General features: G+C 36.0%; 1 protein-coding gene across 2 annotated transcripts in view; it reads right to left on the bottom strand.

Annotated features, from left to right (window-relative positions):
- Nucleotides 1–348: 348 nt before the first annotated feature.
- Nucleotides 349–25,259, bottom strand: part of LOC136041789 (DENN domain-containing protein 5B-like) — a 153,813-nt gene continuing 128,902 nt past the window's right edge. For both annotated transcript variants that reach the window (XM_065726543.1, XM_065726544.1), the window contains 2 exons: nt 24,748–24,910; nt 349–807 (listed from right to left, as the gene is read on the bottom strand). In XM_065726543.1, the coding sequence (XP_065582615.1) occupies nt 624–807; nt 24,748–24,910 (347 nt within the window). In that variant the 3' untranslated portion in view covers nt 349–623. The remainder of the gene's footprint in view (nt 808–24,747; nt 24,911–25,259) is intronic.

Here is a 25,259-nt window from a genome sequence, read left to right as displayed (position 1 = left end):
TGTGAGAATTTGGATCCATCAATTCGTGACGCAAGAATATCCGAAATGTTATTGTTTTTAGAAGCGACCAAACAACACTTCATGTAATTGACCCATGGAACAGAATCAAGACCTATGGGAGAGTCAGGACATTTTTGCACGTTTAATTCTTCAGAAAAATACAGATTAAGATCAAAATCCATAATTTTTAATGCATTTTAACTTCGTACTTCCAGTATTTTGGTATATGAGGGAGGGATTCTTTAAGAACATCTTAGGAGACGAAGGAATTTCCCTCACACCCCCGGAGGTATGTAATTAACGTTATTTCAATAGTGTCATATTTCTAAAGTTTAAATAAAAACTGGACAGTGATTACTTTTTTATTATAAAATTCCAACGAATCAACATTTATGCTCCAAGATCAATATAATTTCTACCTAAAACTTCTTGTACACATTATATACTAGTTCACGATAAAATGAGGGATTTGTGACTGCTGCCCTGAAAATAAAATGACAGCAATTGTGTGGAAACGTTAGAAAATAATAGTCAATGGAATACATGTTTGTGCAAAAACGTCATCACACCAACCTAAAAAACGTGGTAGTTACACTCTAAGAATCTCCACTAGCAAAAAAAAACTATTCACTTAAACCTCTAAATAGTGAAGGTTCTAAAATAACTTTGAGTTCACACAATGGTCCTAAAATAGTTGATAGATATGAAAGCAGTCGCTTGTCCCGTAAAAACGAAGACTCTTCGTACAGAGTGACGGTGACACTAGATGATGATAATGTCTTAATAAAATTGCACAGCTGATTCTCCCTAAAAAAGAACATATATATAGATAAAATTGTTGAAGAATCAAGTTGAAGTCCATATTTAAAAGTTACTCTTTGGAAAACAGTATTTTAGTCATTACCTTGTTTCCGATGTTTTCTATTATACAAACACGGTTGTCACGTCTAAAAAAGAACAAAAGATCTAAATATAAAGAAAGGTATACAAAGATATGCATTCTATCTTCCGATTATTTCAAAAATTCCACCCAGCTATAAACAGGTACCTGGGGAAATCTGGAAGAAAACTCAGGAAGCGGCTGATAATTTGCACCAAACCACACAAGTCACTCCTGGTCGAAGGCAGAGGAACGGGAGATCGGTATCTGCGTTACGCAGATCATTGCCTACGTACGATTTTTTTTTTTTTTATACTTGCTGACTTCTGCCACGCGTTGCTGCCCAATAACACGTGGGGTGTCAATGCCAGTTACTCGTCTCACGCGGTGTGACCCGTGCCACACGTTTTTTTGACACGTGGGGTGTTTTCTTTTGTTTTTTTCCTTTTTGGATTTTTTTTCAATTTTTTTGAAGCTACCCTTAGTACCCCACGTACGCCACTGGGTAACAGATTGGCAGATTAACAGAGGTAAAAAGGTACAAACAGTATATTTACATATATATAGATTAAAACTTACGGGAATACTTAGGCTTTACTTCCATGTTTAACACCATTCCACAGTGAGTGGAGAAAAAAGAAAATAAGCGACTATCTCAAATTTCCAATTTTTCTTACTCTTTACACAAGAAATTTCAGGTTTGCTCTAATCACGGAAGCAGGAAAAATAAAATTGTACAAACTGATAGTCCAAGAGCCAAGAGGTAAAGTGAAAAGCACTACTGAAAAAGCCAGGTGGTTAATAGAAAAAGGACAAGTATTGTCTGATATATTCCATTGTGTGGAGTGTTTATGAAGACATTAAAATAATCTGTTGAAAAGTTGATTAATTAAGCTTATCACAGTAGGTTTACTAGAGATATAAGAGAAGGTAATACTCAAAGACGAAACATTATTTTTTTAAAACCAATCCTTTGAAGTAAGTTTTGGAATAAAAAATAACTCATTTTGTGTATTGAAATATTATTTGATGATTAATTACTATTAGCGACATCTTTTACTTATTAGAACTTCCAAATTTCCATGCCGTAAAATTTAATAGAAAAGCGTTTTTTTTTTTTGAAATGGTACATTGCAGTAACATTTATTCCTTTTTTATTTGTTCGCAATCTTCGTGCATTTAACTTTTCTTGGCGAGTATGACCACAAAAATAATTTTTCCAACGAGCACTCAGAAAGGGATTAAACCAAAGAAGCAGCTGTGAAAGACCTAAGAAATTCAGTACACTGTACCACAAATACTATAAACTAAAGACTTAAAAAAAGGTAAAATCAAAATCGTGACATTTATTGTAATTGCGCTAGTGTTCTAAACATTTTCATCATTCAGCAAATAATTTTACAAATTTCCCGTCGTTAAAGCTTACTTAAAACAATAGAACAGTTGCATAAATATAAACCAAAGGTTTACTCAAAATATTTGAAAGGTTAAGTTTACTTGGCAATGCTGCTCAAAATCAAGGTAAGGTTGGAGAGAATTATATAAGCCCACTTAGCAATGACTGATATCAGTTCTGTCATATTTTAAGGTTATTCCTGAGAGACATATAAAATCAAGCACTTTTTAGGGACTATCCTTATATCATGGTGTGTTTAAAACCTTAAAAAAAATATGAAGTTTGCTTTTCTCTATAAGTTGAAAAAAGAGAAAAGAAAAGAAGAAAAATAGGAGGTGAAATCTTTGAAAATGACAAAAGTCAAAGATGTCTAGAATCTCCCCAATACTCTGTTCTGAGGGAGAGTTTTTACAATTTTCCCCCCTTTAAAATGTCACGATTATGAAGTATTTAGAGATAATACACGATGGTCTTAAATTGAGAAAAGTCGGTTAAAAGAGAACAAAAAGACACAATTTTGTTCACAACGATCTACTTTCTAAATATGACAGAAGAATATCAATGTCGTCAATATCGGAGAAAATTAATTGTCAAAAACTTCGCATAATCAAACAGTTCGTGGTAACGAACTGTAGTAAGGAGCGACCCGGCTCAATAGTAAACGAAACTGTAAAAAACGGAATTTTGATGCTAAAAGATACATCAAAAGAAATGGATTTTCATGCTGATTCTACATATATAAGTTTCATCAAATTTAGTCTTTATCATCACAAGTTACGAGCCTGAGAAAATTTGCCATATTTTGGAAAATAGGCGGATACACCCCCTAAAAGTCATAGAATCACACCATCGCATTCAGCGTATCAGAGAACCCTATAGCAAAAATTTCAAGCTCCTATCTACAAAAATGTGGAATTTCGTATTTTTTGCCAGAAGACAAATCACGGGTGCGTGTTTATTTATTTATTTATTATTTTTTTTTTTCCCAGGGGTCATCGTATCGACCAAGTGGTCCTAGAATGTAGCAAGAGGGCTCATTCTAACGGAAATGAAAAGTTCTAGTGCCCTTTTTAAGTGACCAAAAAAATTGGAGGGCACCTAGGCCCCTCCCACGCTAATTTTTTTCCAAAAGTCAACGGATCAAAACTTTGAGATAGCCATTTTGTTTCGCATAGTCAAAAACCATAATAACTATCTCTTTAGGAATGACTTACTCCCCCACAGTCCCTGGGTGAGGGGCTGCAAGTTACAAACGTTGACCAGTGTTTACATACAGTAATGGTTATTGGGAAGTGTACAGACTTTTTCAGGGGTATTTTTTTGGTTTGGGGGGTGTGGTTGAGGGGAGATGGCTACGTGGGAGGATCTTTCCTTGGAGGAATATGTCATGGGGGAAGGAAAATTCAATAAAAAGGGCGCAGGATTTTCTAGCATTACTATAAAAAAACAATGAAAAAATAAACATGAAAACGTTTTTATCAATTGAAAGTAAAGAGTAGCATTGAAACATAAAACGAACAGAGATTATTACGCATATGAGGGGTTTTAAAAATACTTTAGGATAAAGAGCGAGGTATTTAGGAGGAGATAAATACCTCGCTCTTTATGCTAAAGTATTTTTAGTAATTTCAACTATTTATTCTACGGCCTTTCTGATTCAGGGGTCATTATTAAAGAATTGGGACAAAACTTACGATTTAGTGTAAAGAGTGAGGTATTAACAAGGGTACAAACCCCCTCGTATACATAATAAAAATATAAGGATATAAAAGTTTGTTACGCAAGTTAATTCTTAAGTTATGTAAATTTTTTACTAATAAAAACGTTCGTTCAAAATTAAAAGTTCTAGTTGCCTTTTTAAGTAACCGAAAAATTGGAGGGCAACTAGGCTTCCTTCCCCACCCCTTATTTCTAAAAATCGTCTGATCAAAACTAAGAGAAAGCCATTTAGCCAAAATAAGAATTAATATACAAATTTCATTTTAATAATTTATGTGCGGAGAGCCAAAATCAAACATGCATTAATTCAAAAACGTTCAGAAATTAAATAAAAAAACTAGTTTTTTTAACTGAAAGTAAGAAGCGACATTGAAACTTAAAACGAACAGAAATTACTCCGTATATGAAATGGGTTGTCCCCTCCGCAATCCCTCGCTCTTTACGCTAAAGTTTGACTCTTTGCCACAATTCAATTTTTAAAGCAATTAAAAGCTTTAGCGTAAAGAGCGAGGGATTGCGGAGGGGATAAACCCATTTCATATACGGAGTAATTTCTGTTCGTTTTAAGTTTTAATGTCGCTCCTTACTTTCAGTTAAAAAAACTAGTTTTTTATTTATTTAATGACAGTTCAAGATTTACCTTTAAGACGATGAAATGATATTGCATTAACTACGAAAAAAAACAATGCTTCATTCTGTGTCACTGGCTTCAGAAGAAATAAGAAAATTATATAGCTTAAAATGAGTCTACATGTCTACTTAAATTCTACTTCATTAAAAATGCATTAAGTTATTTCTTGTTTCACAAAGCTCTATTATAGATTATCACAGTCAACATAATAACAGCGTTGATTTTTTTTTTTTGCCAAGGATTATCACAATGAATTGATTATTAAAGAAAATCAGGAAGAGGTCATCACAGCTTCTGAGCTATAATGTCCCTTTTTAGAGTCAAAACCAATTAAACCACAACCCGCTCCAATGCCCCTTTGGACCACGGGTATTCTTGGAGCCCCCTTTCCACTGGATCAAAATTTTGAGACACTTCTTGCACTAAAAATGGGTGAAACCCCCAATAGAGTGCCAAAAGGGAGGAAGGCATAAGCCATGCATTCCATGGGAAAGGGGCTGGAATTATGAAAATGGTCAATTTTTAACTAATATTTTTGGTAGAATAGGTGGGAATTTTGCAGTTGTTAAAACTAAAGTCACGTAAGGAGTAAAATATGTAAAGTCGGAGGCACAAATTTCGTCCGTGTCCGCCATAACACGCACATATTTCTCTAAGACCATACGTTTTAGCTGGCAAGTAGTCATATTGCATTATTCTAACACTGGAATCTTATCAAGACTTTCAATCTGCATGATGATCCATAGGAAATAGATGGAAAAGCGAGATAAGTTCTGATTCATTGCCAAACCACCCAGTAAGTCCCTGCTACCAACTGACTCTAAGAAAGAATAAGCTAACTGACTCAGTGTGAAAGCAAGTTAAACCTGACCCCGTAAGGATGGGTGGGGGGGGGGGCTTGAGGTGACGGAAAAACTGCGAGATTTTAAAGGATAAAGGCACGAACGAGAAAACCTCCTTCTCGCTAAAAGTGTGTACTGGACCCATATCCTCTATCTAACTACAACTACTGAAAATTCACTACAGCACCAAGATGCCAACATAGCTGCGCAGACTTCTCCACTCCATCCATTCAAAGTTTTACACTATATCCCCCAACCCCGTTAAGCTGCAATTTCCTTTAAATACATCCTTGTGATCTCTTCTCACTCCATTCGGTGACGATCTACTCTTCATTTTACCTCTGATGAATGGCCGAAGAGCAATCTTTGGCCATCTGTCGTTCTGCATCCATAAAACTGGTCTAACTCAATCAACGCTTTGTCTTTTAAGATATTTAGTGTTGTTAAAGTAACCTTGCGTGTTTGCCAAGAAAAACAAAAAAAGAAGAATAGTGCGTAATTTACAGTTGGGAAATGGAAGTTTTTTCTGGCTTTCTAAAGGTTTAGTTATCAAACATTCCCAGTTATTACTTGAGAGGATCATGTTCTCTTATCTTGTCTTTTCCAAGAGTCTGTCCCACCTTTTTCAGAAGAAAGTTTCTAAATTTATGTATATGTTTTATCAAGCTTGAAGTATTTTCCTAAAGTTTGATATTAGTTTGGAAAAAGTTGGAATTCTCCATGCCGGTGTTTCATATGTAGATGAATAGGTTTTTGGTAAGCATTTGTCCTTTTATTCGTAACACATTCTGGGAGACTAACTGGAACCCAGAATTTGTATTACAATTACATTTAATGAAATATGCATAAAGTGAGGGATTTTAAACTCGACCGGCAGAACAAACACTATCTTTTACTTTTGAATGGTGGTATTGTAATCTTGGCTTCGGATTTGTAACTGGAGACCCTGAAAACCCGAAAATCTAATTTCGCTGACGGAGGTGTGGCCGTTCGAGACCAAAACACAGTCTATACATGCTAAACATACAAATATGGAATATCATTCGATTGGAAGACCGAACTATGGCAGTTCCTACTCAAACTACATTACTTTACTATTTTTCCTCTTGTTTTCTTCCATGAAGAAACATTTCAACAGCCGTCAGATTCTTAAAGGCCCCTAGTTTTGAAAGAAATTTTTTCTACCATCTTCATTTTCCTCATTGATTGACCTTCACCGCTTATCTATGGCAAGATAGGGTACACAGTATAGCATTTACAGTATGACCAAAAATGTCTTGTTCCTTTTTCGGTGAAGGTGATATCTATAAAAAGATCAAACAGTTCGTGGTAACGAACTGTAGTAAGGAGCGACCCGGCTCAATAGTAACCACAACTCTAAAAAACGGAATTCTGATACCAATAGATACATCAAAAGAATCGAATTTTAATGCTGATTTTAAATATATAAGTTTCATCAAGTTTAATTATACCCATCAAAAGCTAAGAGCCTGAGAAAATTTGCCGTAGTTTCCAAAAAAGGGGAAAACATCCCCTAAAAGTCATAGAATATGAATGAAAATCAAACCATCAAATTCAGCGTATCAGAGAACCCTAATGTAGAAGTTTCAAGCTCCTATATACAAAAATGTGAATTTTACATTTTTTGCCAGAAGACAGATCAAGGATGCGTGTTTATTTGTTTTTGTTTTTTGTTTTTATGGCACTTGGTATTAACGAAGTGACATATATCAATCGAAAATTCTGTCAATCTGTCCCTCTTTTGCTACTTTAGGCACTTCCAGGTAAGCTAGGACGATGAAATTTGGCAGGCGTGTCAGGGACCGGACCAGATTAAATGAGAAATAGGCGTTTTCCCGATTTGACCACCTGGGGGGGGGAGTGGGGGGCCCGTTAATTCGGAAAAAGTAGAAAAATTAAGTATTTTTAACTTACGAACGGGTGTTGGAATCTAAATGAAATTTGATGTTTGGAAGGATATCGTGTCTCAGAGCCTTATTTTAAATCCCGACTAGATCCGGTGACATTGGGGAGAGTTGGAGGGGAGGGGCCTAAAATCTTAGAAAACGCTTAGATTGGAGGGATCTGGATAAAACTTGGTTGGAAAAATAAGCAGAAGTCCTAGATACGTGATTGACATAACCAGAATGGATCTGCTCTGTTTGGGGGAGTTGGGGGGGGGGTTGTTAATTCCGAAAATTGGAAAAAATGAGGTATTTTTAACTTACGAACGGGTGTTGGAATCTAAATGAAATTTGATGATTGGAAGGATATCGTGTCTCAGAGCTCTTATTTTAAATCCCGACTAGATCCGGTGACATTGGGGAGAGTTGGAGGGGAGGGACCTAAAATCCTAGAAAACGCTTAGAGTGGAGGGATCTGGAAAAAACTTGGTGGGAAAAATAAGCAGAAGTCGTAGATACGTGATTGACATAACCGGAATGGATCTGCTCTATTTGGGGGAGTTGGGGGGGGGATTGTTAATTCTGAAAAATTAAAAAAAATGAGGTATTTTTAACTTACGAGGGAGTGATCAGATCTTAATGAAATTTGAAGTTTGGAAGGATATCGTGAATCAGAGCTCTTTAAATCCCAATTGGATCCGGTGATGTTGGGGGGAATTGAAGGGGGAACCTAAAATTTTGGAAAACGCTTAGAGTGGAGGAATCGGGATGAAACTTGGTGGGAAAATAAGCACAAGTCCTAGATACGTGATTGACATAACCGGAACGGATTCGCTCTCTTTGGGGGAGTTGGGGGAGGGGCTAATTCTGAAAATTAGAAAAATGAGGTATTTTAACTTACAAAGGAGTGATCGGATCATAATGAAATCTGATGTTTGGAAGGATATCATGTCTCAGAGCTCTTATTTTAAATCCCGACCGGACCTGATGAAGGGGAAGTTGGGGGGGGGCGGAACCTATAATCTTGAAAAACACTTAGAGTAGAGGGATCGGGAGGTAACTTGGTGGAAAAAATAAACACAAGTCCTAGATACGGGATTGACACAACCGGAACAGACCTGCTCTCTTTGGGGGAGTTGGGGGGAGGGTTAAATCTAAAAAATAGAAAAAATGATGTATTTTTAACTTACGAAAGAGGGATCGTATCATAATTTAATATTTAGAAGGACCTCGAAACTCAAATCTCTTATTTTAAATCCCAACCGGACCCAGTGTCATTAGGGGGAGGGGACCAGAAATCTTGGAAAACGCTTACAGCGGAGAGATCAGGATGAAACTTGGTTGAAAGAATAAACACAGGTTCAAGATAGGTGACAGACATAACTGGACCGGATCCGCACTCTTTAGTGGATTAGGGGTGAGGGGTAATTAGGAAAAACTGGAAAAAATGAGGTGTTTTTAACTTACGAACGGATGATCAGATCTCAATGAAATTTGACATCTAGAAGGGTCTTGTGCTTTAGAACTCTTATTTTAAATCCCGACCAGATTTGGTGACATTGAAGGGAGTTGGAGGGGGAAACCAGAATTCTTGAAAAACGTGAAAATCGAGCTATCTTTCAAATGGGTGATCGGATCTTAATGAAACTTGACATATAGAAGAATTTTATGTCTCAGATGCTCCATTTTCAATTCAAATCGGATCCGGGGACATAGAAGGTTGGAGGGGGGAAACAGAAATCTTGGAAAACGCTTAGAGTGGAAAGATCGGGATGAAACTTGATGGGAAGAATAAGCTCAAGTTATAGGTACGAGATTGAGATAATTGGTATGGATCCGTTCTCTTTGAGGGAGCTGGGGGTTGTTAATTTGGAAAAATTGAGGTATTTTTAGCTTAAGAACGGGTGACCGCATCTTAATGAAATCTGATATTTAGAAGGAACTCATGTCTCAGAGCTCTTATTTCAAATCCCGACAAGATCTGTAGACATTCGGGGGAGTTGGAGGGGAAAACTGGAAATCTTGGAAAACGCTTATAAATATCGTAGATACGTGACTGACGTAACCGGACTGGATCCGCTCTCTTTGGGGGAGTTAGGAGGTGGGGTAAAGTGCTTTGGCGAGTTACGTGCTTCTGGACGTGCTAGGACGATGAAAATTGGTAGGGGTGTCAGGGAGCTGCAAAAAATTGCCTTGATAAAGTCGTTTTCCCCAATTTGACCATCTAAGGGGTTGAAGGGAGAGAAAAAATTAGAAAATTTGAGGTATTTTTAACTTACGAGTGGATGATTGGATCTTAATGAATTTTGATGTTTAGAAGGACATCGTGACTCAGAGCTCTTATTTTAAATCTCGACCTGCATTAAGCCTCTGATTTCGCTTTTAAAGCAATCTATTGATTCTTAGAATTTTGCTGGAGCTCATACCATATAAGCTTTTGGCTCTTCCGACCTCGTCACAAGTGCGATATGAGCTCTTAGCTCTTAGTTTGTTTTTTTGTTTGATTTTTTCCCAGGGGTGATCGTATCGACTCAGTGGTCCTAGAATGTCGCGAAAGGGCTCATTCTAACGGAAATTAAAGGTTCTAGTGCCCTTTTTAAGTTACAAAAAATTGGAGGGAACCTAGGCCCCCTCCCACGCTCATTTTTCCCCAAAGTCACCGGATCAAAATTCTGAAATAGTCATTTTATTCACCATAGTCGAAAAACATATTAACTATGTCTTTGGGGCCGACTTACTCCCCCACAGTCCCCGTGGGAGGGGCTATATAAGTTACAAACTTCGACTAGTGTTTACATACAGTAAAGGTTATTGGGAAGTATACAGACGTTTTCACAGGGATTTTTTTCGTTTTGGGGGGGGGGAGAAGTTGAAGGGAAGTTAAGTGGGAGGATCTTTCTATGCAGGAACTGGTCATGGGGAAAGATAATTTCATTGAAAGGGGTGCAGGATTTTCTAGCATAATTTAAAAAACAATGAAAAATAAATATAAGAAGTTTTTTCAACTGAAAGTAAGGAGCAGCATTAAAACTTAAAACGAACAGAAATTGTTAAGCATATGAAGGGTTCACCTCCTCGTAATACTTCGCTCTTTACGATAAAGTATTTTTAGCAATTTCAACTATTTATTCTACGACCTTTGTGATTCAGGGGTCATTTTTGAGGAATCGGGACAAAATTTAAGCTTTACTGTAAAGAGCGAGGTATTGACGAAGGGGTGAACACCCTCATATACGTAATAAAAACATAAGCATATAGAAGTTCGCTACGTAAGTCTATTCGTAAGTAACGTATATTTTTTACTAATGAAACGTTCGTAAAAAATTAAAAGTTCTAGTTTGCCTTTTTAAGTAATCAAAAAATTGGAGGGCAACTAGACCTCCCCCCCCGCTAATTTTTCCTCAAAATCTTCCGAATAAAACTATGAGAAAGCCATTTAGCAAAAAAAACTAACATGCAAATTTAGTTTTAATTAATTATGTGCGGAGAGTCAAAATCAAAACATGAATTAATTCAAAAACGTTCAGAAATTAAATAAAAAAAAAGTTTTTTTTTAACTGAAAGCAAGGAGCGACATTAAAACTTAAAACCAACAGATGATTTTCCGTATAGTAAAGGGGTTGTCCCCTCCTCAACACCTCGCTCTTTACGCTAAAGTTTTTTTTTATGGTTTTAAAACGTAGAGTTGTGACAAAGAGTCAAACTTTAGCGTAAAGAGGGAGGTGTTGAGGAGGGGACAACCCCTTTACTATACGGAATAATTTTTCTTCGTTTTAAGTTTTAATGTCGCTCCTTACTTTCAGTTAAAAAAAAACTTTTTTTTAATTTAATTATTCTATAGAGAGTACTTAACCGTACGAGATTTTTTTGGTACCCCTTCTTTGTCGTGTATGCTATACTCCCAGGCCACGATCTACAAATAGGCCCAGTAAGCCTGGACCTAGGGGAGCACAATGACGAGGGGCGCAAAAAACAGCAAAAAACACTGAGGGATTTTTTTTTTTAAAATAGAAACTGGACTGATGTGATTTACCGTCAAAGTGCCAGGTGCACTTTGCTGCTGCGCTGAAAATTCACTTAAAGAGTGATTTTAAAACAACACAGGAACTCTGCAACCCCTTATAAACTGTCAGATGTCTCCCAAGAATGGCAGCTGAGAACTCTATAACACCTCTCTCATGCATCAATTTTGTTTCACCACTCGTCAGTGGCCTTCTGTTCAGGACCACAAAAATTGTTTGGGCCTAGGGGCGCCAAAGATTTAAATCAGGCTCTGTGTACTCTACTACACCAAAATGTCGCAAAACCCATATAGCCTCTACAATAACTGTAATAAATCATAGCTATAATAACTTCTAAGTAACAAAAATTAACTAGTTGATATGTTATGCAGCTAGTTTTAAATAGTTATTTTAGTATTTCTGTTTTTAAAAGAATTACTAACGTCTTTTTTTTTAAATAAAAGATTGGATAGAAGGCTTATTCTTCCCATCAAGTATTATCCCAGTCTCTCCACTCTAAGTGTTTACCAAGATTTCTGTTTCCCCCTCCAGCCCCCCATGTCCCCGGATTCGATTCGAATTCAAAATGGAGCATCTGAGACATAAGATCCTACTATACATCAAGTTTCATTAAGATCCGATCACCCATTCGTATGATAAAGATACCCGAATTTTCACGTTTTCCAAGAATTCCGGTTTACCCCTGCAACTCCCCCACAATGTCACCGGATGTAGTCGGGATTTAAAATAAGAGCTCTAAAGCACAAGATCCTTAAAAATATCAAATTTCATTAACATCTGATCACCCATTCGTAAGTTACAAATACCTCATTTCTTCTAATTTTTCCTAATTACTCCCCTCCCCCCACTCCACCAAAGAGAGCGTATCCGGTCCAGTTATGTCAGTCACGTATCTTGGACATGGTTTTATTCTTCCCACCTAGTTTTAGGTGGGAAGTTTCAGGGGCTCCGCTTTAAGTGTTTTTAAGATTCTTTCCGATCCCTAATTTTCTTCCCGATCCCTCCACTCTAAGCGTTTTCCAAGATTTTAGGTCCCCTCAACTCCCCCCCAATATCACCAGCCCGGAGCAGATCCAGTCCGGTCATGTCAGTCACGTATCTTGGACTTGTTTTTATTCTTCCTACCAAGTTTCATCCTGATTTCTCCGCTTTAAGTGTTTTCCAGATTTCCGGTTCCCCCCAACTCCCCCCCCCAATGACTCTGGATCTGGTCGGGATTTAAAATAAAAGATCTGAGTTACAAGGTCCTTCTAAATATGAAATTTCATTAAGATCTGATCACTCCTTTGTAATTTAAAAATACCTCTTTTTTTAATTTTTCAGAATTGACCCTCCCCCCCCACTCCCCCAAATAGAGCGAATCCGTTTCGGTTATATCAATCACGTATCTAGGATTTATCCTCATTTTTCCCACCAAGTTTTATCCCGATCCCTCCACTGTAAGCGTTTTCCAAGATTTAAGGCCCCCCAACTCCCCTCAATGTCATCGGATCCGGTTCGGGTTTAGAATAGGACTTCTGAGAAACGATATCATTCTAAATATCAAATTTCAGTAAGATCCGATCACCCGTTCGCAATTCAAAAATATCTATTTTTCTATTTTTTTAGATTTAATCACCCCTCCCCCCCGATGGTCGAATCGAGGAAACGACAATTTCTGATTTAATCTGGCCTGGTTCCTGATACGCCTGCCAAATTTCATCGTCCTAGCATACCTGGAAATGCTTAAACTAGCAAAACCGGGACCGACAAACCGACAGAATTTCCGATCGCTATATGTCACTTGGTAGATACCAAGTGCCATACAAATAGACGCAAAGAATAGACACCCTTGTTATAAATTTTCTTAAATGACCAACCGTCCTAAGTTATTGGAATCACAGTAAAAAAATTTTCAATACGTATAATTGGGCCACCAAATGGGATCTTAGGACCAATATCCCATCCATGAAATCAACCCCAACTTCACAGAGATATAAATAATGTTCTTCATATACTCATAATTAATCAGGAATTATTTAGGGACTAGTCCTAGCCTTGAAAATTCAAGAATTTCTAAGCTTGCTGGTAATAAATTAAAGGTAGTCTACGACGTAGCTGAATTGTTGTTCCATCTAATTTGATCAGCAAAGAAATTTTGCACTATTTTTACTTGGGATCGCTTGGGGATCATTTAGGGAATACAATTGGAAGACTCAAAGTACTGTTCCTTGGGAAAAACTCCCTAGCTGTCTCTATAGATATAGATACATCGTAACTGATTCAGTCCACTATTGTTCACAGATTACCTAAGGCGATCTTAGGGCCCATTCACAATGAGATTTTACTAATACCGAAGTTTGGCTAGTGCTGATTTAAGCCAATCAGAGCTTTTGGGAAATCGGAAAATCCTACAAAATACTTAATTTGCACAAATTAACATTATTGAACTCTCGGTATTAGTAAAATCTTATTGCGAAGGGATCTTTAAGTGATCCCTCAACAGTTTTAAGTTGTGATCCTAAGTGACAAATAAATATTTCATATGTGATGTTTGATTTTCATCGAAGTTTCTTGCATGACGTTTTTTCGTGCGTCTAAACATAATATCAATTTGATAGGTGTGCCCTAAAGAATGATCCAATGGCTTACACATTCCAACTTAAAAAACTGAAAGGGTCCTCAGATTTTAAGAGGAGGGAAGGAGTGTGTCCCACGACTCCGTCATTCTGAATACGTGGCTGAAGGATCAGGTGCAGTTCTGGGAAAAATAAAGCTCGGAACAGAAATGTAAATGCATCTGAAGATTGCATGAGATAAACCACGTCCAGAATAGGACTCCAATCAAGCACACAAGTCTGGTACTGACACCACAGAGACACTTTTCCCAGGAAACTGTCAATCTTTATCAATTCTAGTCCAAAATACAGTCTATACCTATTCAATTTCATGGAAAATTGTTGAAACTGAAATCAAGAGAAAAATATTACGGATTTTCTTACTTGAAATCGCGTGTATTCAGAAAGTACAGCAGACTAGAGGAGGGAGGCGAGGACGATGCCCTCCAAATCTCGTGAGCAAGGTTTCTCCAATGATTTCCACATAAATTATTAGGTTTTTACTATTTTAATAAGCTTGAGCCTCCTTTCCAAAAATCAACATCACCGTTCATGCCCTCACCATTCCAGAAAGATTATGACAATACTTCAAACAACAAGAGCAAAAAAAAAAAAAAAAAAATCCAAAAATAGCAGACGACCTTCTTTTCTTTTAAATGGACTTATCATAGAGCCTGAATGGGTCGTAAAAAAGATTACATCTCTGATTACAAAACAACTAAACAGTCACGGGTTTCCATTTTTCAACTCTTAATCCAACTCTCACGGGAGCATTAAAAACAGATTTTTTTTTCAAATGAAAGTAAAGAGAAACATTAACACTCAAACGAAATAAATCCTATATGAGGGGGAATGACTACCCCGTCATTTGTACTTGTATTTTACTGAAAGAAATTTGAGTGCAACTAAGATAGTCAGTGGGTAGGTGCAAGTGTTTTAGTTACTGACGGACAAAATTTTGAATTCAAATTTTAATGTTTGAATCAAATCCACAACAATAGACCCTTCCGTTCTAGATGAATTGTAAAAAATTCATTATTTATTCAACGCCCTTGTGCGTTCGTGAAATTCGTTCTTGAAGTATCGGAAAAAAAAAAGTAAAACTTTACCAAAAATAGTAGGGGACAGTTACAGTCATTTGCATCCTTATTTATATTTTTTAAAAGTCATGATGCCGTTTTTATTTCTATTTGGAAAGGAATATTCTTTATTATTTTATTTCTGTTTGTTTTAATACCACATCCATAGTTGTCCTAAATATGACGGGCTCGAACGACTGGAGTCTACTAACAGGAGTAGGTTTAATAACCCACCCCACCCTGAAATCTTCTAAAGGCTATTGCATCATTTACATTTTATTGGAAACTATGAGTTTAAACAGTGTGGTTTAATTTTTCAAAATATCTAAATATCTAAAAAAAAACTTAATAATCAATATGACTTGATAGAACTGGATAAAATGAACTGAACGGTTAACAGATAATGATATTATTTCCTGGAAATTTCAGCAATTCAAGGTTTTACTTCATAGAATTTTTTATTTTTCAAGATTATAACTATAAAAGAAAATGTTTATTCAAACATATTTGGTTTTCAGCAAAGCGCCCTTTATAAGACCATGGGACACGGAGGGGACAGTAACCCTATTACTGTGTTTAGTAATATTTGTTCATTTTATGTTTGACTCGATGATTCATTTTATTTTATATAGTTGTAGGATTTTTTTTTATCTATATCAATATCCATATTCAAATCTTTGATCTGATCATTTATCTTATCAAACAGTTCGAGGTAATGAACTGTAGTAAGGAGCGACCCGGCTTAAAAGTAACCAAAACTCTAAAAAATAGAATTTTGATACCAATAGCTACATCAAAAGAATCGCATTTTAATGCTGATTTTAAATATATAAGTTTAATCAAGTTTAGTCTTACCCATCAAAAGTTACGAGCCCGAGAAAACTTGCCTCATTTTAGAAAATAGGGGGGAAACAACCCATAAAAGTCATACAATCTTAACGAAAATCACACCATGAGATTCAGCGTATCAGAGAACCCTATTGTAGAAGTTTCAAGCTCCTATCTACAAAAATGTGGAATTTGAAGGCAGATCACGGATGCGTGTTTATTTGTTTTTTTTTCCAGTGGTGATCGTATCGACCCAGTGGTCCTAGAATCTTGCGAGAGGGCTCATTCTAATGGAAATGAAAAGTTCTAGTGCAATTTTCAAGTGACGAAAAAAATTGGAGGGCACCTAGGCCCCCTCCCACGCTAATTATTTTCGCAAAGTCACCAAATCAAAATTCTGAGAGAGCCATTTTATTCAGCCTAGTCAAAAAACCTTATAACCATGTCTTTGGGGACGACTTACTCCCCCACAGTCCCCATGGGAGGGGCCACAAGTTAAAAACTTTGACCAGTGCTTACATACAGTGATGGTTATTTGGAAGTGTACAGACGTTTTCAGGGGGATGTTTAGGTTGTGGGGGGGGGGGGGGTTGATAAGAGGGGGATATGTTGGGGAACTTTCCATGGGGAAGAAAATTTTCATGAAGGGAGCGCAGGATTTTCCAGCATTATTAAAAAAAAACAATGAAAAAATAAATATGAAAAAGTTTTTCAACTGAAAGTAAAGAGAAGCATTACAACTTAAAACAAACAGAAATTATTACAGATGTGATGGGCTCAGCTCCTCGTAATACCTTGCTCTTTACGCTAAAGTATTTTCAGTAATTTCAACTATTTATTCTACGGCTTTTGTGATTCAGGGGTCATTCTCAAGAAATTGGAACAACATTTAAGCTTTAGTGTAAAGAGCGAGGGGGTGAACCTCTTCATATACGTAATAAAAAAATGAGAATACAGAAATTTGTTACGTAAGCTAATTTGTAAGTTACGTATATCTTTTACTAATAAAAACATTCGTAAAAAATTAAAAGTTCTAGTTGCCTTTTTAAGTAACCAAAAAATAGGAGGGCAACTAGGCCTCCTCCCCCGCTCCTTTTTTCTAAAAATCATTCGATCAAAACTATGAGAAAGCCATTTAGCCAAAAAAATAAATAAGCAAATTTCGGTTTAATTATTCATCTGCGGAGAGCCAAAATCAAAACATGCATTGATTCAAAAACGTTCAGAAAAAAAAACAACGAAAAGTAAGGAGCGACATTAAAACTTAAAACGAACAGAAATTACTTCGTATATGAAAGGGGCTGCTTCCTCATCAACGCCCCGCTCTTTACGCTAAAGTTTTTTACTGTTTTAAAAATTGGAGTTAAGAGAAAGAGTCAAACTTTAGCGTAAAGAGCGGGGCGTTTATGAGGAAGCAGCCCCTTTCATATACGAAGTAATTTCTGTTCGTTTTAAGTTTTTATGTCGCTCCTTACTTTTCGTTAAAAAATTTCTTTTTATTTATTTAATTTTCTTTTAGCTCTGGGTTTTATTTATTCTTTAATAGTAATTTTTGGTCGTTTCAAGTTTGAACTATTATTATAGAAATTTATATATGCTTGTTAATATGCATGTTCTTTTAATATGCCTTTTTACACATTAGTGAAATGAGAAAAAGCAAATAAATATAGATCAGAGGCATCACTCAGCTCTCTTTTAATTTACAACTTTGAAGTGAGCATAAGCGTGGTGTGGTGTGTAAGAGGTCATTTCAACAACCTGAATGTACATCATGTCTTTTTATTGAGGTTCCACTCATTATTCATTGAAAGTTTCAACTTAGCACCCTTAGCTATTCATGAGATTTTCTAAATATACCTTTTTGAGAGCCTGGATGGACGCAATGTCTTTCGAATTAATTCAACATCCCTCAAAAGTTTCAACTGAACACCCTTAGCTGTTCCTGAAAAGTTTCAACTTATACCCTTAACTGTGACTGATGTATTGTAGATATGGCATACTGACAATCTATATGTACATTATTATCTTTTGATTTAGGCCATAGTCCTGCTCAATATTCCCTCAAATTTCAACTTTATACCCTTAGCCGTGGCTGAGATATTATAGATTTGACAACTAAAATGCCCTTGGTGTCTTTTGATTTAGTCTAGCACCACTCTCGACATTACCAGGAAGTTTCAACTTAACACCTCTAGCCATTCCTGATATGCTGTAGGTACGCCCTTTTGAAAACCTGAACATAATAAATTTGACTTGGTTCAACATCCCCAGGAAGTTTCAACTTGATATCCTTAGCCGGGTTTAAGATGTTACAGATCAGCCTTCTGACAACTAGAATGCACTTTGTGTCTTTTGATATAGTCCAACATCTCCGTCGATATTACCTTAAATTTTCGATTTAATACCTTAAGCCGTTCCTAATATATTTTAGATATGCCCTTTTGAAAACCTAGATGTAATGGTGGCTTTTGATTTAGTCTAACATTCACCTTAACATTCCCTAAAGGTTTGAACTAAATATCCTTAGCCGTTCCTGATATTTTTCAGATACGCCTTTTAAAAAATCTGGATCAACATAGTTTCTTTTGATTTAGTTCAACATCCTAAACAATATTCTCTAAAAAAATCAACTTAATACCCTTACCTGCTCCTGTGATATTATAGATAAAAACTCTTGACAGACTGGAAGCACATAGTATCTTCTGATTCGGTTCAACATCCCCTCAACATTACCCGAAAATCTCAACTTAATACCCTTAGCAGGGCCTGAGCTATTTCAAAAATATCTTTTTGACAACCTGGATGCATAAAGTGCTTTTTGATTTAGTCTAACAAGCCTTCCCAGCATTTTCTGGACCCTCCTACTTGATACTCTTTGCCGTTCCTTATATATTGCTAATAAGTCCTTTTAAAAACTTAGATTCTCATAGTGGCTTTTCATATAGGTCAAAATCCCCTCACTATTCTCAGACAATTTCAACTTAATAGCCTTAGCTGATCCGAGATATTTCAGACATGCGTTTTCGGTAACCTTGGTGTATACAATGTCTTTCTGTTTAGTTCAACATTCCCCTCAACATTCCCTGAAAGTTTCAACTAATAATACCCATAGCCTTTCCCGATATATGTTGCAGATACACCTTTTAGGCCCCTGGATCCACAAGGTGTTCTTTGATTTAGTTGAACACCACCTTTTTCATTCCAGAAAGTTTCAACTCAATGCCCTAAGTCCTTTCTGAGATTTTCCAAAAACAACCTTTCGAAAACGTAGATGCACATTGTGTCTTTGGATACATCTCACCATCCCCCTCAATGCTCTCAGACAGTTTCAAACTGATACCCTTAGCTGGTCTTGAGATACTAAGGTGTCCTTTGATTTAGTTATACATCCTCTTTAGTAATCCCGAAAGTTTCAACTTCATGTCAAGACCCTTTCTGAAATTTTTGAGATACACCCTTTTGAAAACCTAGATGCACATAGCAGCTTTTGCCTTAGTTCAAAATCCCCTTTAACATTTTCAGACAGTTTCAACTTGATACCCTTAGAAGATCTTGATATATTGCAGACACGCGTTTTCCTAGAGCAAATGTATATGGCGTCATTTCATTTAGTTCAACATCCCCTTTAAGATTCCCTGAAAGTTTCAACTGATAATACCCTCAACCGTTCCCGACAAATTACTGACATACCCATCAGACAACCTGGATAGAAAGCGTGTTCCTTGATTTAGTTCAGCATCCCCTTTAGTATTTTTGAAAGCTTTAACTTAATAGCCTTAGCCCTTCCTAAGATTTTTCAGATATATCCTTTTCAAAGACGAAATCCACATAACATCTTTTGATTTAGTTGATTATCCCCCTCAATATTTCCCGGAAGTTTCAACTTTGCTGTTTCTGAGACACAAGGGTCGTTTAATTAGAACAATAAAAGCTTTTTTAAAAGTACAAAACATTTAGCGTAAAGAGCGAGGTGTTTAGGAGAGGACAACTTTCATATACCTAATAGTTTCTGTACGTTTTAAGTTTTATTGTTGCTCCTTACTTTCAGTTAAAAAACTTGTTTTTTTTAAAATTTAATTTCATATTAAGACTCGGTACATAAAGTAGATACTGAAGCGTACATCATGATTTAAACTTCGTTTACTAAAGTATCGATTTATTTTTATTAACAAGTATGACTCTTTCCTACAAACTTCTTTCATTATTACTATAAACTGGCCGAACCAGGGCTTTCCCAAAACTTAGGTTACGATCCCTATGACCTCTATTCTCGTTTACTTTCAAGTTTGAATATTAAATTTTACCCCTTAAAATTTCTCTTCGAAGGGGAAAGTTAGGGTCGGAAATATTGAAGAAAAATTTTAAAGGCATCATTCGGGTTTTTCAAGATGTAATTCTTCAAGTAGATTTTTTTTCAAGGCGGTTGTCCAACTCCTTCTCTGTGCAGGTACACATATGAATGTAATCTTTTATGTTACACTTTAAATACTTGTGTAACGGGATGGGAGCTAAACTCCGCAGCACCTACATTTCTGGCTTAGTCCAAAACAATTCCAATAATGAAGGGGGGGGGTTAAGGGTTTAATCTACTCATTTTCTCTGAATTCGTTCCACATTTATCTGAAGAATACCTTGCTAAATGTTACAAAATCAAGGTCTTCTTAAATTATGCGTTCTTAAATCAGCGGGGACCCCTTTTTAGATAGAAAAAAAGTATGAGTTTTTGTACATATGTTATAAGTACGCCATTGATCTTATCTATAAAAAGCTACGCTTTCAATCTAATTAAAAAGGGAGCATCCGATTAAAATTCAAAGAACTGACAATACAAGTTGTGTTTATTTACCCAAAAAATCGAAATTCCCTCAGGTTAGCGGTTTCTGAGATTGTTTCATCCAGACTAGTCGGTAGTTTCTGAAACTATTTTTGGTACTTATCGGTTATATAGTAAACACTCGGGAAGTGAAGTTCGATTAATGCTAATGAAATCAAACAAAATATGGTGAAAATATAATAGTTTAGAAACAAATCTGGGCTACATATTTGCACATTAGGGGGGGGGGGGAGTAAAGCCGAATTTAATATAAAAATATATTAAATTCGCGACCTAACCAAAACCAAAATACCAACTAAATACTTGAATAAGATATAGCTACAATTTATTTTCCGACCAAGCCAAAGCCAATTGTGTGGTATAAAGAAGTTGCTTGACCAGTCGTGTCATGTTCGCATCAACCGCGACCGAAATTCCATAGTGTTTATTACATAACCGATAAGTGTCCCATTTTATAACAACAAAAGCGAGAATAATGAGGACTTTTTTCCCAAGACAGTGAATCAACAAAACCTATTTGAATATTTCGGCCCTATATCTAAGGGCCGTCTTCAGCAAAGAAAAAATAAAAAACAATAAAACACTTACAATAAAAATTCTCAGTTAAAAATCCATTTTTTTAAAATAGCCTTGGCATCATTACTTCTTAACGAAAAGTTCAGCCAAGACTGTCTGATAAAAGCTAACATTTTGCAAGATAAAAAGGTTCATTCATTTCACTAACTGTATTTATTAAAAATTGGAATGATTTCTTATTGCGATATTTGCCTTCTCTGCAGCTAATCTGATAGTTCTTTTGATATTGGGCTTGTTTTTGTTCGTTCCTATTTTTGTTTTATTTTGAATTAGATTATTTTCTATAATTAATTTTGTGTACATAGGGTTGAGTGTGTATTCACCCAAGTCTCTATTTAGGGATGTGTTATTATTTAAGTTTCGTTTGATTTCGATTGCCTCACGGACAGTTTGTTTGATTCCTAGGTCATTGCTAATTAGAATTGTTTCGTCAAATAGAACATAATGGTCTGGATTTTCAAAAATATGATTACTTAGAGCTGAATCGAAAGATATGGAGTTATTTTTATATTTTAATGCTTTTTCAATACTTTCTTTGTGTTGCTGCAATCTTGTTCCTAAATTTTGGTGGGTTCGACCAATGTAATAATTTCCACAACTACATGGTATTTGATACACCCCTCGTAGACGAGTAATTGGGGTTTTATCCTTACCAGAATTGACAAGATTCATTAGAAAGACAATTCTGACAATTGTCAGAATTGACAATTCTGGTAAGGATAAAACCCCAATTACTCGTCTACGAGGGGTGTATCAAATACCATGTAGTTGTGGAAATTATTACATTGGTCGAACCCACCAAAATTTAGGAACAAGATTGCAGCAACACAAAGAAAGTATTGAAAAAGCATTAAAATATAAAAATAACTCCATATCTTTCGATTCAGCTCTAAGTAATCATATTTTTGAAAATCCAGACCATTATGTTCTATTTGACGAAACAATTCTAATTAGCAATGACCTAGGAATCAAACAAACTGTCCGTGAGGCAATCGAAATCAAACGAAACTTAAATAATAACACATCCCTAAATAGAGACTTGGGTGAATACACACTCAACCCTATGTACACAAAATTAATTATAGAAAATAATCTAATTCAAAATAAAACAAAAATAGGAACGAACAAAAACAAGCCCAATATCAAAAGAACTATCAGATTAGCTGCAGAGAAGGCAAATATCGCAATAAGAAATCATTCCAATTTTTAATAAATACAGTTAGTGAAATGAATGAACCTTTTTATCTTGCAAAATGTTAGCTTTTATCAGACAGTCTTGGCTGAACTTTTCGTTAAGAAGTAATGATGCCAAGGCTATTTTAAAAAAATGGATTTTTAACTGATAATTTTTATTGTAAGTGTTTTATTGTTTTTTATTTTTTCTTTGCTGAAGACGGCCCTTAGATATAGGGCCGAAATATTCAAATAGGTTTTGTTGATTCACTGTCTTGGGAAAAAAGTCCTCATTATTCTCGCTTTTGTTGTTATATTATGGAAAGGCAGTGTGGTCTTCGGCATTATTTGTGTCCCATTTTTTTTTTACTTTTGGTCCAAAATAACGAGATGTGTGTGTAATTTTAAAAATTGCTACGAGACTGGTGGAACACATTTGCTGACCCAAAATAAGGCCAAAACTGACAAGATGATTGCCTAATAGTGACGGCGCTTTTAGGAATTACCAATAAGACTATGGTACTTTATCTGACTAGTTCTAGGCCTTTATCCCCCCCCAGTGATTAATCCTCCTTGGGAAATACCCTCTCCCCCCTCGTGGAAAATAAGGCTTTCCAAATTTGAGAATTTTATTTGAGTATTTTTTTTTTTTAATTTCCGTAGGGGAAGAAATTTTGGTACTTGTGTATTATGCAACATTCACCCAAGTTTACGCTGTGTAAGTCTCGAGAACAAACCGGTTTCTTCGTTAGTTTCTTTCAGCTTAGTCCGAGACAAGACAAGGACAAGTGACAGAATATATAGGAAATATATGATTTGGCTATATGTTTGCAAATAAGGGGGGGGGACAAATTATTTGGACTGTTTGAAGCCAGAAAACAATTCTTACTTCATAATATGCAGAATAATTGTACCTATTACATTTTGTATGCCGACCCCCTATAATTTGTTTCCTCCCCTAATGTGCAAATATATAGCCCAAATTTGTTTCTAAAGTAACGAAGAAGCTAACGAAAAAACCGGTTTGTTCTCGAGTTTAACGCAGCGTAAACTTGAGTGAGTGGCGCATAATACACAAGTACCAAAATTTCTTCCCCCTACGGAAAATAAAAAAACAAAACTCAAAATTATCAAATTAGGAAAGCTTCATTTTCCATTGGGGGGATGTTTTCTGCGGGGGGTGGGGGTATTTTCTGGTGGTGGGGGGAAATTACCAGAGGAGTAAACGCCGTTCATCGTTTGGTTACATAAAGATAAGATGATACTTACGGCAATGACAGACACAAATAATGCCAGACTATCCCATTACACACAAAAAAAGAAAATTCTTTTTATAATGGCAATATAAAAAGAATTTTCTTTTTATAAATTCTTTCTGTCATTACAAACAATAAAACATTATTCCTGTGGCCAATTGTTGATAAACTTGAAGACATTAGTGCAACATGCATAGTTGAACGCTTAATATAGCCTTATCTTCCAAACAACTGTAAGAAACTTATAACATATTAAACTAATATTGTTTTCGTTAAATTATATAAAAATCTACTGCGGGTGGGCCCTTAGTAAAATTTGAATTATTGTACAACAAAGAGCAAAAATTATTCAAAACTTTCACCAGGGACCCAATGCAATTTTGGAGAAACCGTTCTCTCAAAAAATGATAAAAATGTCCAAGGAGTTTGTCCATCCTAATTCTAAATGAAAAACACAACCTTATTTAGAGTGCAGTGGCATAATTTCGTCAAAATCCTGGGGGGGGGGGAACAAAGTTGGACCCAATTTTCCAAAATCAAGTCAAAATGACAGTATAACCTAAAAAAAATAAGCCATTTGATACCATAAAAATACTATAACAGTACTATAAAGGTACTTTATAGTACTATGAATGTAAATTTGTACTAAAAAAAACTGACCTGTTTCTGTTGATGCTTGAATTATGAAGGTTTATCTTAGTTTTGACAAGATCTTGGAAGAAACTAAATTTTTTAGCTGGGGAGGGGGCAAACTGGGGAAGTGGAGGGGGCAAACCGAGGTCTGGGAGGGACAGTTCCCCCTACTCCATAGCAAATTACGCCCCTAGAGGAAAGTCAAAGAAAAAATAGAAAGAAAAGAAAGAAAAAGGAAAGAGAGAGAGAGAGAGACAAAGAGAAACAGAGAGAAAGAGAAAGAGAAAGAGAGAGAGAGAGAGAGAGAGAGAGAGAGAGAGAGAGAGAGAGAGAGAGAGAGAGAGAGAGAGAGAGAGAGAGAAAAGAGAGATACTTACCGGAATGCTAAACAAACGAAGACTTGAAATTTACCATCTTTCCCAAGAGCAATACCATTAGCTTCAATTTTTCCAATCATGTCAATCAAGGCCAAACGTGACCCCGAGGGAGTACTTGCAATTGCCGAATTTAAGCGTGACAAATAATGTTCTCTAAACTTTACTGTGGAAGAAGAAAGATGCAAAATTATAATAGCTCAAAAAGAGATAAGAAAGAAACTAACTACAATTTAAGTTCTAGAGTTTGTTATTACAATTTTGATCAAGGGCCTTAGCCAGAGGTTCATGGACCCCCAGAGGTATTTGTAATCATTTTCAGGGTCTGCAAGCTTGGATGCAGTTCTATGTAATTGGTCCTTACCGACGTATTCTATCTAGTTTAAAATATTATTTTTGCTAGGGCAAGGACGTACATAGGGGGAAGAGGCTCAGTCCCCCACCAATTTCCTAAATTATCACGAATTTTTGGGCACTTCTTATTTAAATAATCAGGGAGATTTACTTTTTTATTA

This window comes from Artemia franciscana, unplaced genomic scaffold, assembly GCF_032884065.1.
Source record: "Artemia franciscana unplaced genomic scaffold, ASM3288406v1 PGA_scaffold_38, whole genome shotgun sequence".
Lineage (NCBI taxonomy): Eukaryota > Metazoa > Arthropoda > Branchiopoda > Anostraca > Artemiidae > Artemia > Artemia franciscana.
This window is presented reverse-complemented; position numbering and strand designations above follow the sequence as displayed.